Here is a 17,500-nt window from a genome sequence, read left to right as displayed (position 1 = left end):
AAGAGACAGTAGTAATTCTCCCTCTCTTTCTGTATCAGAAGAGACAGTAGTAATTCTCCCTCTCTGTCTGTATCAGAAGAGACAGTAGTAATTCTCCCTCTCTGTCTGTATCAGAAGAGACAGTAGTAATTCTCCCTCTCTGTCTGTATCAGAAGAGACAGTAGTAATTCTCCCTCTCTTTCTGTATCAGAAGAGACAGTAGTAATTCTCCCTCTCTGTCTGTATCAGAAGAGACAGTAGTAATTCTCCCTCTCTTTCTGTATCAGAAGAGACAGTAGTAATTCTCCCTCTCTTTCTGTATCAGAAGAGACAGTAGTAATTCTCCCTCTCTTTCTGTATCAGAAGAGACAGTAGTAATTCTCCCTCTCTGTCTGTATCAGAAGAGACAGTAGTAATTCTCCCTCTCTGTCTGTATCAGAAGAGACAGTAGTAATTCTCCCTCTCTGCCTGTATCAGAAGAGACAGTAGTAATTCTCTCGGTCTGTGTTGTGTTTCTACAGCAGTTCTCTGAAGCAGCCCAGCTGTATGAGAAGGGGCAGTACTATGACAAGGCTGCCTCGGTCTACATACGCTGCAAGAACTGGTGAGAGACACACACACACACACACACACACACACACACACACACACACACAGACACACACACACACACACACACACACACACAGACACACACACACACACACACACACACATATATACACACACACACATATATACACACACATACACACACACACACACAGAGAAAAACACATACTCTAATATTTTCAGCCAACGTCTCTCTCTCTCTCTCTCTCTCTCTCTCTCTCTCTCAGGTCTAAAGTAGGAGAGTTACTTCCTCAGGTCTCCTCTCCTAAGATCCACCTGCAGTACGCCAAGGCCAAGGAGGTGGACGGCAAGTAGGTACAACCTCCATGGTTTAAGGAGACAGTGTGAGGGATAATATTATGGTTTAAGGAGGCAGTGTGAGGGACTGGGATAATATTATGGTTTAAGGAGGCAGTGTGAGGGATAATATTATGGTTTAAGGAGTCAGTGTGAGGGATAATATTATGGTTTAAGGAGGCAGTGTGAGGGACTGGGATAATATTATGGTTTAAGGAGGCAGTGTGAGGGACTGGGATAATATTATGGTTTAAGGAGACATTGTGAGGGATAATATTATGGTTTAAGGAGGCAGTGTGAGGGACTGGGATAATATTATGGTTTAAGGAGACAGTGTGAGGGACTGGGATAATATTATGGTTTAAGGAGACAGTGTGATGGATAATATTATGGTTTAAGGAGACAGTGTGAGGGACTGGGATAATATTATGGTTTAAGGAGACAGTGTGAGGGACTGGGATAATATTGTGGTTTAAGGAGAGAGTGTGAGGGACTGGGATAATATTATGGTTTAAGGAGACAGTGTGAGGGATAATATTATGGTTTAAGGAGGCAGTGTGAGGGATAATATTATGGTTTAAGGAGGCAGTGTGAGGGATAATATTATGGTTTAAGGAGGCAGTGTGAGGGACTGGGATAATATTATGGTTTAAGGAGACAGTGTGAGGGACTGGGATAATATTATGGTTTAAGGAGACAGTGTGAGGGATAATATTATGGTTTAAGGAGACAATGTGAGGGATAATATTATGGTTTAAGGAGGCAGTGTGAGGGATAATATTATGGTTTAAGGAGACAGTGTGAGGGATAATATTATGGTTTAAGGAGGCAGTGTGAGGGACTGGGATAATATTATGGTTTAAGGTGGCAGTGTGAGGGATAATATTATGGTTTAAGGAGACAGTGTGAGGGATAATATTATGGTTTAAGGAGGCAGTGTGAGGGACTGGGATAATATTATGGTTTAAGGAGTCAGTGTGAGGGACTGGGATAATATTATGGTTTAAGGAGGCAGTGTGAGGGATAATATTGTGGTTTAAGGAGGCAGTGTGAGGGATAATATTATGGTTTAAGGAGGCAGTGTGAGGGATAATATTATGGTTTAAGGAGGCAGTGTGAGGGATAATATTATGGTTTAAGGAGGCAGTGTGAGGGATAATATTATGGTTTAAGGAGGCAGTGTGAGGGACTGGGATAATATTATGGTTTAAGGAGGCAGTGTGAGGGACTGGGATAATATTATGGTTTAAGGAGGCAGTGTGAGGGACTGGGATAATATTATGGTTTAAGGAGGCAGTGTGAGGGATAATATTATGGTTTAAGGAGGCAGTGTGAGGGATAATATTATGGTTTAAGGAGTCAGTGTGAGGGATAATATTATGGTTTAAGGAGGCAGTGTGAGGGACTGGGATAATATTATGGTTTAAGGAGGCAGTGTGAGGGACTGGGATAATATTATGGTTTAAGGAGTCAGTGTGAGGGACTGGGATAATATTATGGTTTAAGGAGGCAGTGTGAGGGATAATATTATTGTTTAAGGAGTCAGTGTGAGGGATAATAGTATGGTTTAAGGAGACAGTGTGAGGGACTGGGATAATATTATGGTTTAAGGAGGCAGTGTGAGGGATAATATTATGGTTTAAGGAGGCAGTGTGAGGGACTGGGATAATATTATGGTTTAAGGAGGCAGTGTGAGGGATAATATGGTTTAAGGAGGCAGTGTGAGGGATAATATTATGGTTTAAGGAGGCAGTGTGAGTGACTGGGATAATATTATGGTTTAAGGAGGCAGTGTGAGGGATAATATTATGGTTTAAGGAGACAGTGTGAGGGATAATATTATGGTTTAAGGAGACAGTGTGAGGGATAATATTATGGTTTAAGGAGGCCGTGTGAGGGACTGGGATAATATTATGGTTTAAGGAGGCAGTGTGAGGGATAATATTATGGTTTAAGGAGGCAGTGTGAGGGATAATATTATGGTTTAAGGAGGCAGTGTGAGGGATAATATTATGGTTTAAGGAGACAGTGTGAGGGATAATATTATGGTTTAAGGAGGCAGTGTGAGGGATAATATTATGGTTTAAGGAGACAGTGTGAGGGATAATATTATGGTTTAAGGAGACAGTGTGAGGGATAATATTATGGTTTAAGGAGGCAGTGTGAGGGACTGGAATAATATTATGGTTTAAGGAGGCAGTGTGAGGGATAGTATTATGGTTTAAGGAGACAGTGTGAGGGTTAATATTAGGGTTTAAGGAGACAGTGTGAGGGACTGGGATAATATTATGGTTTAAGGAGGCAGTGTGAGGGTTAATATTATGGTTTAAGGAGGCAGTGTGAGGGATAATATTATGGTTTAAGGAGGCAGTGTGAGGGATAATATTATTGTTTAAGGAGGCAGTGTGAGGGATAATATTATGGTTTAAGGAGGCAGTGTGAGGGATAATATTATAGTTTAAGGAGGCAGTGTGAGGGATAATATTATGGTTTAAGGAGGCAGTGTGAGGGATAATATTATGGTTTAAGGAGTCAGTGTGAGGGACTGAGATAATATTATGGTTTAAGGAGGCAGTGTGAGGGATAATATTATGGTTTAAGGAGGCAGTGTGAGGGACTATATTATGGTTTAAGGAGACAGTGTGAGGGATTATATTATGGTTTAAGGAGACAGTGTGAGGGACTGGGATAATATTATGGTTTAAGGAGGCAGTGTGAGGGATAATTTTATGGTTTAAGGAGGCAGTGTGAGGGATAATATTATGGTTTAAGGAGGCAGTGTGAGGGATAATATTATGGTTTAAGGAGGCAGTGTGAGGGACTGGGATAATATTATGGTTTAAGGAGGCAGTGTGAGGGATAATATTATGGTTTAAGGAGGCAGTGTGAGGGATAATATTATGGTTTAAGGAGGCAGTGTGAGGGACTGGGATAATATTATGGTTTAAGGAGGCAGTGTGAGGGATAATATTGTGGTTTAAGGAGGCAGTGTGAGGGATAATATTATGGTTTAAGGAGGCAGTGTGAGGGATAATATTATGGTTTAAGGAGGCAGTGTGAGGGACTGGGATAATATTGTGGTTTAAGGAGGCAGTGTGAGGGATAATATTGTGGTTTAAGGAGGCAGTGTGAGGGATACTATTATGGTTTAAGGAGGCAGTGTGAGGGATAATATTGTGGTTTAAGGAGGCAGTGTGAGGGATAATATTATGGTTTAAGGAGGCAGTGTGAGGGATAATATTATGGTTTAAGGAGGCAGTGTGAGGGATAATATTATGGTTTAAGGAGGCAGTGTGAGGGATAATATTATGGTTTAAGGAGGCAGTGTGAGGGATAATATTATGGTTTAAGGAGGCAGTGTGAGGGACTGGGATAATATTGTGGTTTAAGGAGACAGTGTGAGGGACTGGGATAATATTGTGTGTGACAGGTTTAAGGAGGCTGCCCAGGCCTATGAGAGTGCCAGGGACTGGGACAACGTGATCCGGGTGTTGCTGGATCACCTCAACAACCCTGAAGACGCCGTCCGCATTGTCAGGGAGACGCAGAGCATCGATGGGGCCAAGATGGTTGCCAGGTGGGAACTGTCAGGCAGCGAGACACACAGTCAGAGGGACAGTCAGAAGGACTGTCACACAGTCAGAGGGAGAGACAGTCAGGCAGCGGGACAGTCAGGCAGTGAGACAGACAGTCAGGCAGCAAGACAGACAGTCAGCGAGACAGTCAGTCAGCGAGACAGTCAGTGGGCGAGAGACAGGCAGCGAGACAGACAGTCAGGCAGCGAGACAGACAGTCAGGCAGCGAGACAGACAGTCAGGCAGCGAGACAGTCAGGCAGCGAGACAGTCAGGCAGCAAGACAGTCAGGCAGCGAGAAAGTCAGGCAGTGAGAAAGTCAGGCAGCGAGACAGACAGTCAGGCTGCGAGACAGACAGTCAGGCTGCGAGACAGACAGTCAGGCTGCGAGACAGACAATCAGGCAGCCAGACAGACAGTCAGCCAGACAGACAGCCAGGCTGCGAGACAGACAGTCAGGCTGCGAGACAGACAGTCAGGCTGCGAGACAGACAGTCAGGCTGCGAGACAGACAGTCAGGCTGCGAGACAGACAGTCAGGCTGCGAGACAGACAGTCAGGCAGCGAAACAGACAGTCAGCGGGACAGACAGTCAGGCTGCGAGACAGACAGTCAGGCTGCGAGACAGACAGTCAGGCTGCGAGACAGACAGTCAGGCTGCGAGACAGACAGTCAGGCTGCGAGACAGACAGTCAGTCAGCGAGACAGACAGTCAGTCAGCGAGACAGTCAGTCAGAGAGACAGTCAGTCAGAGAGACAGTCAGTCAGCGAGACAGACTCTACTTTTATTATGATTCTAAGTGGTATGTGTGTGTGTGTCTGTGTGTGTGTGTGTGTGTGTGTGTGTGTGTGATTCTGTGTGTTCATGTCTGTGTGTGTGTGTGTGTTTCAGGTTCTTCCTGCGTCTAAGTGACTACGGCTCAGCCATCCAGTTCCTGGTGTTGTCCCACTGTAACGACGAGGCCTTCCAGCTGGCACAGCAACACGGGCAGATGGACAGCTACGCTGACATCATCAGTCAGTCTCTCTGTCTGTGTCTACAGGGAGGGAGGGGGTCTGGGCTGGGGGGTTGGGGGGGTCTGTGTGTCTACGGTGAGGAGGGGGGTGTCTGGAAGCTGAGAGGGGGGGGGGTGTCTGTGGGGAGGTGGGGGGGGGGGGCTGGGAGGAGGGGGGAGTCTGTGCGGGAGAGTGTAGGAGGGGGGGAGTCTATCAGATGTACCCTGTTAGTGTTGATGCATCATAATCAGTGGAAAGTAGTGAATGTGTGTGTGTGTGTGTGTGTGTGTGTGTGTATGTGTGTGTGTGTGTATGTGTGTGTGTGTGTGTGTGCAGGCTCTGAGGCCACCCAGGAGGACTACCAGAGTACGGCTCTCTACTTCCAGGGGGAGAACAAACACCTGCAGGCTGGGAGGTTCTTCCACAAGTGTGGCCAGTACAGCAAAGTACTCATCTATCTATCTATCTATCTATCTATCTATCTATCTATCTATCTATCTATCTATCTATCTATCAGTACAGCAAAGTATTTATCTATCTATATCTATCTATCAGTACAGCAAAGTACTCTCTATCTATCTATATATCTATCCATTCATCCCTTCTGTCTATCTATCTATCCATTCATCCATCCACCCCCCATTAATAAATTGGCCCATTCACTCACTCACCCCCCCCCCTCTCTCTCTCTCTCTCTCTCTCTCTCTCTCTCTCTCTCTCTCTCTCTCTCAGGCCCTGAAGAACTTCCTGAAATGTCCCAACACTGATGACAACCTGGCCATCGAGATGGCTATAGAGACAGTGACAGGAGTGTGTGTGTGTGTGTGTGTGTGTGTGTGTGTGTGTGTGTATTTAACTGTTTCTAGGGGGGTTAAGGTTAGAATTAGGGTTAGGAGCTAAGGTTAGTTGTAGGTTTAGGGTTAAGAGTATGGGTTAGGAACTAGGGTTAGGGTTAGAATTATGGTTAGGAGCTAAGGTTAGTTTTAGGTTTAGGGTTAAGAGTATGGGTTAGGAACTAGGGTTAAGAGTATGGGTTAGGAACTAGGGTTAGGGATAAGGTTAGAATTAGGGTTAGGAGCTAAGGTTATTTTTAGGTTTAGGGTTAAGAGTATGGGTTAGGAACTAGGGTTAGGGTTAAGGTTAGAATTAGGGTTAGGAGCTAAGGTTAGTTGTAGGTTTAGGGTTAAGAGTATGGGTTAGGAACTAGGGTTAGGGTTAAGGTTAGAATTAGGGTTAGGAACTAGGGTTAGGGTTAAGCTACGAGCTGAGGTTAGTTTTAGGGTTAAGACTATGGGTTAGGAACTAGGGTTAAGACTATGGGTTAGGAACTAGGGTTAAGAGTATGGGTTAGGAACTAGGGTTAAGAGTATGGGTTAGGAACTAGGGTTAAGAGTATAGGTTAGGAACTAGGGTTAGGGTTAGGAACTAGGGTTAAGGGTTAAGAGTATGGGTTAGGAACTAGGGTTAAGAGTATGGGTTAGGAACTAGGGTTAGGGTTAGGAACTAGGGTTTAGGGTTAGGAACTAGGGTTAGGAACTAGGGTTAAGAGTATGGGTTAGGAACTAGGGTTGAGAGTATGGGTTAGGAACTAGGGTTACGAGTATGGGTTAGGGTTGAGAGTATGGGTTAGGAACTAGGGTTACGAGAATGGGTTAGGAACTAGGGTTGAGAGTATGGGTTAGGAACTAGGGTTAAGAGTATGGGTTAGGGTTGAGAGTATGGGTTAGGAACTAGGGTTACGAGTATGGGTTAGGAACTAGGGTTGAGAGTATGGGTTAGGAACTAGGGTTAAGAGTATGGGTTAGGGTTGAGAGTATGGGTTAGGAACTAGGGTTACGAGTATGGGTTAGGAACTAGGGTTACGAGTATGGGTTAGGAACTAGGGTTAAGAGTATGGGTTAGGAACTAGGGTTAAGAGTATGGGTTAGGGTTGAGAGTATGGGTTAGGGTTGAGAGTATGGGTTAGGAACTAGGGTTACGAGTATGGGTTAGGAACTAGGGTTACGAGTATGGGTTAGGAACTAGGGTTGAGAGTATGGGTTAGGGTTGAGAGTATGGGTTAGGAACTAGGGTTAAGAGTATGGGTTAGGAACTAGGGTTACGAGTATGGGTTAGGAACTAGGGTTGAGAGTATGGGTTAGGAACTAGGGTTTAGGGTTAAGAGTATGGGTTAGGAACTAGGGTTAAGAGTATGGGTTAGGAACTAGGGTTAAGAGTATGGGTTAGGAACTAGGGTTAGGGTTAGGAACTAGGGTTTAGGGTTAGGAACTAGGGTTAGGAACTAGGGTTAAGAGTATGGGTTAGGAACTAGGGTTGAGAGTATGGGTTAGGAACTAGGGTTACGAGTATGGGTTAGGGTTGAGAGTATGGGTTAGGAACTAGGGTTACGAGAATGGGTTAGGAACTAGGGTTGAGAGTATGGGTTAGGAACTAGGGTTAAGAGTATGGGTTAGGGTTGAGAGTATGGGTTAGGAACTAGGGTTACGAGTATGGGTTAGGAACTAGGGTTGAGAGTATGGGTTAGGAACTAGGGTTAAGAGTATGGGTTAGGGTTGAGAGTATGGGTTAGGAACTAGGGTTACGAGTATGGGTTAGGAACTAGGGTTACGAGTATGGGTTAGGAACTAGGGTTAAGAGTATGGGTTAGGAACTAGGGTTAAGAGTATGGGTTAGGAACTAGGGTTAGGGTTAGGAACTAGGGTTTAGGGTTAGGAACTAGGGTTAGGAACTAGGGTTAAGAGTATGGGTTAGGAACTAGGGTTGAGAGTATGGGTTAGGAACTAGGGTTACGAGTATGGGTTAGGGTTGAGAGTATGGGTTAGGAACTAGGGTTACGAGAATGGGTTAGGAACTAGGGTTGAGAGTATGGGTTAGGAACTAGGGTTAAGAGTATGGGTTAGGGTTGAGAGTATGGGTTAGGAACTAGGGTTACGAGTATGGGTTAGGAACTAGGGTTGAGAGTATGGGTTAGGAACTAGGGTTAAGAGTATGGGTTAGGGTTGAGAGTATGGGTTAGGAACTAGGGTTACGAGTATGGGTTAGGAACTAGGGTTACGAGTATGGGTTAGGAACTAGGGTTAAGAGTATGGGTTAGGTACTAGGGTTAAGAGTATGGGTTAGGGTTGAGAGTATGGGTTAGGGTTGAGAGTATGGGTTAGGGTTGAGAGTATGGGTTAGGAACTAGGGTTACGAGTATGGGTTAGGAACTAGGGTTGAGAGTATGGGTTAGGAACTAGGGTTAAGAGTATGCGTTAGGATGGGTTAGGAACTAGGGTTAAGAGTATGGGTTAGGAACTAGGGTTGAGAGTATGGGTTAGGGTTGAGAGTATGGGTTAGGAACTAGGGTTACGAGTATGGGTTAGGAACTAGGGTTGAGAGTATGGGTTAGGGTTGAGAGTATGGGTTAGGAACTAGGGTTAAGAGTATGGGTTAGGAACTAGGGTTACGAGTATGGGTTAGGAACTAGGGTTGAGAGTATGGGTTAGGAACTAGGGTTTAGGGTTAAGAGTATGGGTTAGGAACTAGGGTTAAGAGTATGGGTTAGGAACTAGGGTTAAGAGTATGGGTTAGGGAAAATAATATTTTGAATAGGACGGAATTGTGTCCCCACAAGGTTAGTTATACAAGACTGTGTGTTTAGGGTAAGTGTGTCCCCACAAGGTTAGTTATACAAGACTGTGTGTTTAGGGTAAGTGTGTCCCCACAAGGTTAGTTATACAAGACTGTGTGTGTGTGTCTGTGTGTCCCCACAAGGTTAGTTATACAAGACTGTGTGTGTGTGTCTGTGTGTCCCCACAAGGTTAGTTATACAAGACTGTGTGTTTAGGGTAAGTGTGTCCCCACAAGGTTAGTTATACAAGACTGTGTGTTTAGGGTAAGTGTGTCCCCACAAGGTTAGTTATACAAGACTGTGTGTTTAGGGTAAGTGTGTCCCCACAAGGTTAGTTATACAAGACTGTGTGTTTAGGGTAAGTGTGTCCCCACAAGGTTAGTTATACAAGACTGTGTTTAGGGTAAGTGTGTCCCCACAAGGTTAGTTATACAAGACTGTGTGTTTAGGGTAAGTGTGTCCCCACAAGGTTAGTTATACAAGACAGTGTGTTTAGGGTAAGTGTGTCCCCACAAGCAAGGTTAGTTATACAAGACTGTGTGTTTAGGGTAAGTGTGTCCCCACAAGGTTAGTTATACAAGACTGTGTGTTTAGGGTAAGTGTGTCCCCACAAGGTTAGTTATACAAGACTGTGTGTTTAGGGTAAGTGTGTCCCCACAAGGTTAGTTATACAAGACTGTGTGTTTAGGGTAAGTGTGTCCCCACTAGGTTAGTTATACAAGACTGTGTGTTTAGGGTAAGTGTGTCCCCACAAGGTTAGTTATACAAGACTGTGTGTTTAGGGTAAGTGTGTCCCCACAAGGTTAGTTATACAAGACTGTGTGTTTAGGGTAAGTGTGTCCCCACAAGGTTAGTTATACAAGACTGTGTGTTTAGGGTAAGTGTGTCCCCACAAGGTTAGTTATACAAGACTGTGTGTTTAGGGTAAGTGTGTCCCCACAAGGTTAGTTATACAAGACTGTGTGTTTAGGGTAAGTGTGTCCCCACAAGGTTAGTTATACAAGACTGTGTGTTTAGGGTAAGTGTGTCCCCACAAGGTTAGTTATACAAGACTGTGTGTTTAGGTTAAGTGTGTCCCCACAAGGTTAGTTATACAAGACTGCGTGTTTAGGGTAAGTGTGTCCCCACAAGGTTAGTTATACAAGACTGTGTGTTTAGGGTAAGTGTGTCCCCACAAGGTTAGTTATACAAGACTGTGTGTTTAGGGTAAGTGTGTCCCCACAAGGTTAGTTATACAAGACTGTGTGTGTGTGTGTGTGTGTGTTTTCCAGGTGGGCCAAGCCAAGGATGAGTCTTTGACCAATCAGCTGATTGATTACCTGATGGGGGAAAGTGACGGCATGCCCAAGGTAATCAATATTATACTAACTTATCAATATCTGTCTGTCTGTCTGTCTGTCTGTCTGTCTGTCTGTCTGTCTGTCTGTCTGTCTGTCTGTCTGTCTGTGAGAGAGATTTGTATTTTACACTATAAGCATTGTGTGGGCTCTCTGTCCCCACCCCTCCACCTGCCACCCAATCCGTGCGTTTGCTCTCTCTGACGTGCCGTCTGATAGGCTCCCTGTCAGATGGCAGCCAATCACTGAGTAGTGGTGTTGTCTTCCCCCTTTCCTCCCAGGATGCCAAGTACCTGTTCCGTCTCTACATGGGCCTGCTGCAGTACAGAGAGGCAGCGTGTACTGCCATCATCATCGCTAGAGAGGAGCAGTCTGCAGGTACACACTCATATATATATATATATAGAGGAGCAGTCTGCAGGTACACACTCACATATATATAGAGAGAGAGGAACAGTCTGCAGGTACACACTCACATATATATATATATATATATATATATATATATATATATATATATATATATATATATATATATATATATATATATAGAGAGAGAGAGAGGAGCAGTCTGCAGGTACACACTCACATATATATATATAGAGAGGAGCAGTCTGCAGGTACACACTCACATATATATATATAGAGAGGAGCAGTCTGCAGGTACACAATCACATATATATATATAGAGAGGAGCAGTCTGCAGGTACACACTCACATATATATATATAGAGAGGAGCAGTCTGCAGGTACACAATCACATATATATATATAGAGAGGAGCAGTCTGCAGGTACACAATCACATATATATATATAGAGAGGAGCAGTCTGCAGGTACACACTCACATATATATAGAGAGAGAGGAACAGTCTGCAGGTACACACTCACATATATATATATAGAGAGGAGCAGTCTGCAGGTACACACTCACATATATATATATAGAGAGGAGCAGTCTGCAGGTACACACTCACATATATATAGAGAGAGAGGAACAGTCTGCAGGTACACACTCACACATATATATATAGAGAGAGAGGAACAGTCTGCAGGTACACAATCACATATATATATATATAGAGGAGCAGTCTGCAGGTACACACTCACATATATTTATATAGAGAGAGGAGCAGTCTGCAGGTACACACTCACATATATATATATATAGAGGAGCAGTCTGCAGGTACACACTCACATATATATATATATAGAGAGAGAGAGAGAGGAGCAGTCTGCAGGTACACAATCACATATATATATATATAGAGGAGCAGTCTGCAGGTACACACTCACATATATATATATATATAAGAGAGGTATGCAAAGTTGTCATGAAGGCAAAGGGTGGGTTAGGTACTAACTAAAGGGTGGGTTAGGTACTAACTAAAGGGTGGGTTAGGTACTAACTAAAGGGTGGGTTAGGTACTAACTAAAGGGTGGGTTAGGTACTAACTAAAGGGTGGGTTAGGTACTAACTAAAGGGTGGGTTAGGTACTAACTAAAGGGTGGCTACTTTAAAGTATCTCAAATGTAAAATATTGTTTTATTTGTTTAACACTTTTTTGGTTACTACATGATTCCATATTCTATATGTGTTATTTCATAGTGTTGATGTCTTCACTATTATTCTACAATGTGGAAAATAGTAAAAATAAATAAAAAAAAACCCTTGAATGAGCAGGTGTTCTAGAACCCTGGAATGAGTAGGTGTTCTAGAACCCTGGAATGAGTAGGTGTTCTAGAACCCTGGAATGAGTAGGTGTTCTAGAACCCTGGAATGAGTAGGTGTTCTAGAACCCTGGAATGAGTAGGTGTTCTAGAACCCTGGAATGAGTAGGTGTGTCCACACTTTTGACTGGTACTGTACATACACACAGTCATAAATATACACACAGTCATAAATATACACACAGTCATGTACATATCTTAAAGGACGTGTTTGTGTGCATGTGTGTTCCAGGGAACTACCGTAGCGCCCATGACGTGCTGTTCAGTATGTACACTGAGCTGCAGACACAGAAGATCAGAATCCCTGCTGAGATGAACACCAACCTCATGATCCTCCACTCATACATCCTGGTTAAGGTAGAACTACACTACCCAGCATTCTCTACTGCTCTACCACTACATACCCAGCATCCTCTACTGCTATACCACTACACTAGCCAGCATCCTCTAATGCTATACCACTACACTACCCAATATCCTCTACTGCTATACCACTACACTACCCAGCATCCTCTAATGCTATACCACTACACTACCCAGCATCCTCTACTGCTCTACCACTACATACCCAGCATCCTCTACTGCTATACCACTACACTAGCCAGCATCCTCTACTGCTCTACCACTACACTAGCCAGCATCCTCTACTGCTATACCCCTACAATACCCAGCATCCTCTACTGCTATACCACTACACTAGCCAGCACCCTCTAATGCTCTACCACTACACTAGCCAGCATCCTCTACTGCTATACCACTACACTAGCCAGCATCCTCTACTGCTATACCACTACACTAGCCAGCATCCTCTACTGCTATACCACTACACTACCCAATATCCTCTACTGCTATACCACTACACTACCCAGCATCCTCTACTGCTATACCACTACACTACCCAGCATCCTCTACTGCTATCCCACCACCCAGCATCCTCTACTGCTATCCCACTACCCAGCATCCTCTACTGCTATCCCACTACCCAGCATCCTCTACTGCTATCCCACCACCCAGCATCCTCTACTGCAATACCACTCCACCTCCCAACATCCTCTACTGCTATACCAACTACACTACCCAGCATCCTCTACTGCTATACCACTCAACCACCCAGCATCCTCTACCGCTATACCACTCAACTACCCAGCATCCTCTACTGCTATACCACTCAACTACCCAGCATCCTCTACTGCTATCCCACTACCCAGCATCCTCTACTGCTATCCCACCACCCAGCATCCTCTACTGCAATACCACTCCACCTCCCAACATCCTCTACTGCTATACCAACTACACTACCCAGCATCCTCTACTGCTATACCACTCAACCACCCAGCATCCTCTACCGCTATACCACTCAACTACCCAGCATCCCCTACTGCTATACCACTCAACTACCCAGCATCCCCTACTGCTATACCACTCAACTACCCAGCATCCCCTACTGCTATACCACTACAATACCCAGCATACTCTACTGCTATCCCACTACCCAGCATCCTCTACTGCTATCCCACCACCCAGCATCCTCTACTGCTATCCCACTACCCAGCATCCTCTACTGCTATCCCACTACCCAGCATCATCTACTGCTATCCCACCACCCAGCATCCTCTACTGCAATACCACTCCACCTCCCAACATCCTCTACTGCTATACCAACTACACTACCCAGCATCCTCTACTGCTGTACCACTCAACCACCCAGCATCCTCTACCGCTATACCACTCAACTACCCAGCATCCTCTACTGCTATACCACTCAACTACCCAGCATCCTCTACTGCTATCCCACTACCCAGCATCCTCTACTGCTATCCCACCACCCAGCATCCTCTACTGCAATACCACTCCACCTCCCAACATCCTCTACTGCTATACCAACTACACTACCCAGCATCCTCTACTGCTATACCAACTACACTAGCCAGCATCCTCTACTGCTATACCACTACACTAGCCAGCATCCCCTACTGCTATACCACTCAACTACCCAGCATCCCCTACTGCTATACCACTCAGCTACCCAGCATCCCCTACTGCTATACCACTACAATACCCAGCATACTCTACTGCTATCCCACTACCCAGCATCCTCTACTGCTATAACACTACCCAGCATCCTCTACTAGGATAGAACTGCACTCCTGGGGGCCAGTTGATGATACCTGATGCTGTGATTATGGATTGATTGGTGTATTGATGTATTGGTTGGTTGATGTATTGGTTGATGTATTGGTTGGTGTATTTGTTGGTTGATGTATTGGTTGGTTGGTGTATTGATGTATTGGTTGGTGTATTGGTTGGTTGATGTATTGGTTGATGTATTGGTTGGTTGGTGTATTGATGTATTGGTTGGTGTATTGATGTATTGGTTGATGTATTGGTTGGTGTATTTGTTGGTTGATGTATTGGTTGGTTGGTGTATTGATGTATTGGTTGGTGTATTGGTTGGTTGATGTATTGGTTGATGTATTGGTTGGTTGGTGTATTGATGTATTGGTTGGTGTATTGATGTATTGGTTGATGTATTGGTTGGTTGATGTATTGGTTGGTTGATGTATTGGTTGATGTATTGGTTGGTTGGTGTATTGATGTATTGGTTGGTGTATTGATGTATTGGTTGATGTATTGGTTGGTTGATGTATTGGTTGGTTGATGTATTGGTGTATTGATGTATTGGTTGATGTATTGGTTGGTGTATTGATGTATTGGTTGGTTGATGTATTGGTTGGTTGATGTATTGGTTGGTTGATGTATTGGTTGGTTGGTGTATTGGTTGGTTGATGTATTGGTTGGTTGATGTATTGGTGTATTGATGTATTGGTTGGTTGGTGTATTGGTTGATGTATTGGTGTATTGATGTATTGGTTGGTGTATTGGTTGGTGTATTGGTTGATGTATTGGTTGATGTATTGGTTGATGTATTGGTTGGTTGATGTATTGGTTGGTGTATTGGTTGGTTGATGTATTGGTGTATTGATGTATTGGTTGATGTATTGGTGTATTGATGTATTGGTTGGTTGATGTATTGGTTGATGTATTGGTGTATTGATGTATTGGTTGGTTGATGTATTGGTTGATGTATTGGTGTATTGATGTATTGGTTGGTTGATGTATTGGTGTATTGATGTATTGGTTGATGTATTGGTTGGTGTATTGGTTGATGTATTGGTTGATGTATTGGTTGGTGTATTGGTTGGTTGATGTATTGGTTGGTTGATGTATTGGTTGATGTATTGGTTGGTGTATTGGTTGGTGTATTGGTTGGTTGATGTATTGGTTGATGTATTGGTTGGTTGATGTATTGGTTGGTTGATGTATTGGTTGGATGATGTATTGGTTGGTTGATGTATTGGTTGGTTGATGTATTGGTTGATGTATTGGTTGGTTGATGTATTGGTTGGATGATGTATTGGTTGGTTGATGTATTGGTTGGTTGATGTATTGGTTGGTTGATGTATTAGTTGATGTATTGGTTGGATGATGTATTGGTTGGTTGATGTATTGGTTGGTTGATGTATTGGTTGGTTGGTGTATTGGTTGGTTGATGTATTGATGTATTGGTTGGTTGATGTATTGGTTGGTTGATGTATTGGTTGGTTGGTGTATTGGTTGGTTTATGTATTGGTGTATTGGTTGATGTATTGGTGTATTGGTTGGTTTATGTATTGGTGTATTGGTTGATGTATTGATGTATTGGTTGATGTATTGGTTGGTTGATGTATTGGTGTATTGATGTATTGGTTGATGTATTGGTTGGTTGATGTATTGGTTGGTTGATGTATTGGTGTATTGATGTATTGGTTGATGTATTGATGTATTGGTTGATGTATTGGTTGATGTATTCATGTATTGGTTGATGTATTCATGTATTGGTTGATGTATTCATGTATTGGTTGATGTATTCATGTATTGGTGTATTGGTTGATGTATTGGTGTATTGGTTGGTTTATGTATTGGTGTATTGGTTGGTTGATGTATTGGTTGGTTGATGTATTGGTGTATTGATGTATTGGTTGATGTATTGATGTATTGGTGTATTGATGTATTGGTTGATGTATTGATGTATTGGTTGATGTATTGGTTGATGTATTCATGTATTGGTTGATGTATTGGTGTATTGGTTGATGTATTGGTGTATTGGTTGGTTGATGTATTGGTGTATTGGTTGATGTATTGGTTGATGTATTGATGTATTGGTTGATGTATTGGTGTATTGGTTGATGTATTGGTGTATTGGTTGGTTGATGTATTGGTTGATGTATTGGTTGGTGTATTTGTTGGTTGATGTATTGGTTGGTTGGTGTATTGATGTATTGGTTGGTGTATTGGTTGGTTGATGTATTGGTTGATGTATTGGTTGGTTGGTGTATTGATGTATTGGTTGGTGTATTGATGTATTGGTTGATGTATTGGTTGGTTGATGTATTGGTTGGTTGATGTATTGGTTGATGTATTGGTTGGTTGGTGTATTGATGTATTGGTTGGTGTATTGATGTATTGGTTGATGTATTGGTTGGTTGATGTATTGGTTGGTTGATGTATTGGTTGGTTGATGTATTGGTTGGTTGGTGTATTGGTTGGTTGATGTATTGGTTGGTTGATGTATTGGTGTATTGATGTATTGGTTGGTTGGTGTATTGGTTGATGTATTGGTGTATTGATGTATTGGTTGGTGTATTGGTTGGTGTATTGGTTGATGTATTGGTTGATGTATTGGTTGATGTATTGGTTGGTTGATGTATTGGTTGGTGTATTGGTTGGTTGATGTATTGGTGTATTGATGTATTGGTTGATGTATTGGTGTATTGATGTATTGGTTGGTTGATGTATTGGTTGATGTATTGGTGTATTGATGTATTGGTTGGTTGATGTATTGGTTGATGTATTGGTGTATTGATGTATTGGTTGGTTGATGTATTGGTTGATGTATTGGTGTATTGATGTATTGGTTGGTTGATGTATTGGTGTATTGATGTATTGGTTGATGTATTGGTTGGTGTATTGGTTGATGTATTGGTTGATGTATTGGTTGGTGTATTGGTTGGTTGATGTATTGGTTGGTTGATGTATTGGTTGATGTATTGGTTGGTGTATTGGTTGGTGTATTGGTTGGTTGATGTATTGGTTGATGTATTGGTTGGTTGATGTATTGGTTGGTTGATGTATTGGTTGGATGATGTATTGGTTGGTTGATGTATTGGTTGGTTGATGTATTGGTTGATGTATTGGTTGGTTGATGTATTGGTTGGATGATGTATTGGTTGGTTGATGTATTGGTTGGTTGATGTATTGGTTGGTTGATGTATTGGTTGATGTATTGGTTGGATGATGTATTGGTTGGTTGATGTATTGGTTTGTTG

General features: G+C 43.0%; 1 protein-coding gene across 2 annotated transcripts in view; it reads left to right on the top strand.

Moving 5' to 3' along the window:
• Window positions 1-17,500, top strand: part of LOC149974620 (WD repeat-containing protein 19-like) — an 82,305-nt gene that overhangs the window by 48,616 nt on the left and 16,189 nt on the right. For both annotated transcript variants that reach the window (XM_090209753.1, XM_090209752.1), the window contains exons 24-32: window positions 501-583; window positions 819-902; window positions 4,319-4,465; window positions 5,354-5,478; window positions 5,794-5,903; window positions 6,190-6,258; window positions 10,339-10,416; window positions 10,686-10,782; window positions 12,367-12,491. In XM_090209753.1, the coding sequence (XP_090065879.1) occupies window positions 501-583; window positions 819-902; window positions 4,319-4,465; window positions 5,354-5,478; window positions 5,794-5,903; window positions 6,190-6,258; window positions 10,339-10,416; window positions 10,686-10,782; window positions 12,367-12,491 (918 nt within the window). The remainder of the gene's footprint in view (window positions 1-500; window positions 584-818; window positions 903-4,318; window positions 4,466-5,353; window positions 5,479-5,793; window positions 5,904-6,189; window positions 6,259-10,338; window positions 10,417-10,685; window positions 10,783-12,366; window positions 12,492-17,500) is intronic.

Source organism: Oncorhynchus mykiss, chromosome 19, assembly GCF_057628025.1.
Source record: "Oncorhynchus mykiss isolate SJ-2025 chromosome 19, ASM5762802v1, whole genome shotgun sequence".
In the NCBI taxonomy this organism is placed as follows: domain Eukaryota; kingdom Metazoa; phylum Chordata; class Actinopteri; order Salmoniformes; family Salmonidae; genus Oncorhynchus; species Oncorhynchus mykiss.
The sequence above is the reverse complement of the archived record's forward strand: the minus strand, read 5'-3'. Positions and strand labels throughout refer to the sequence as shown.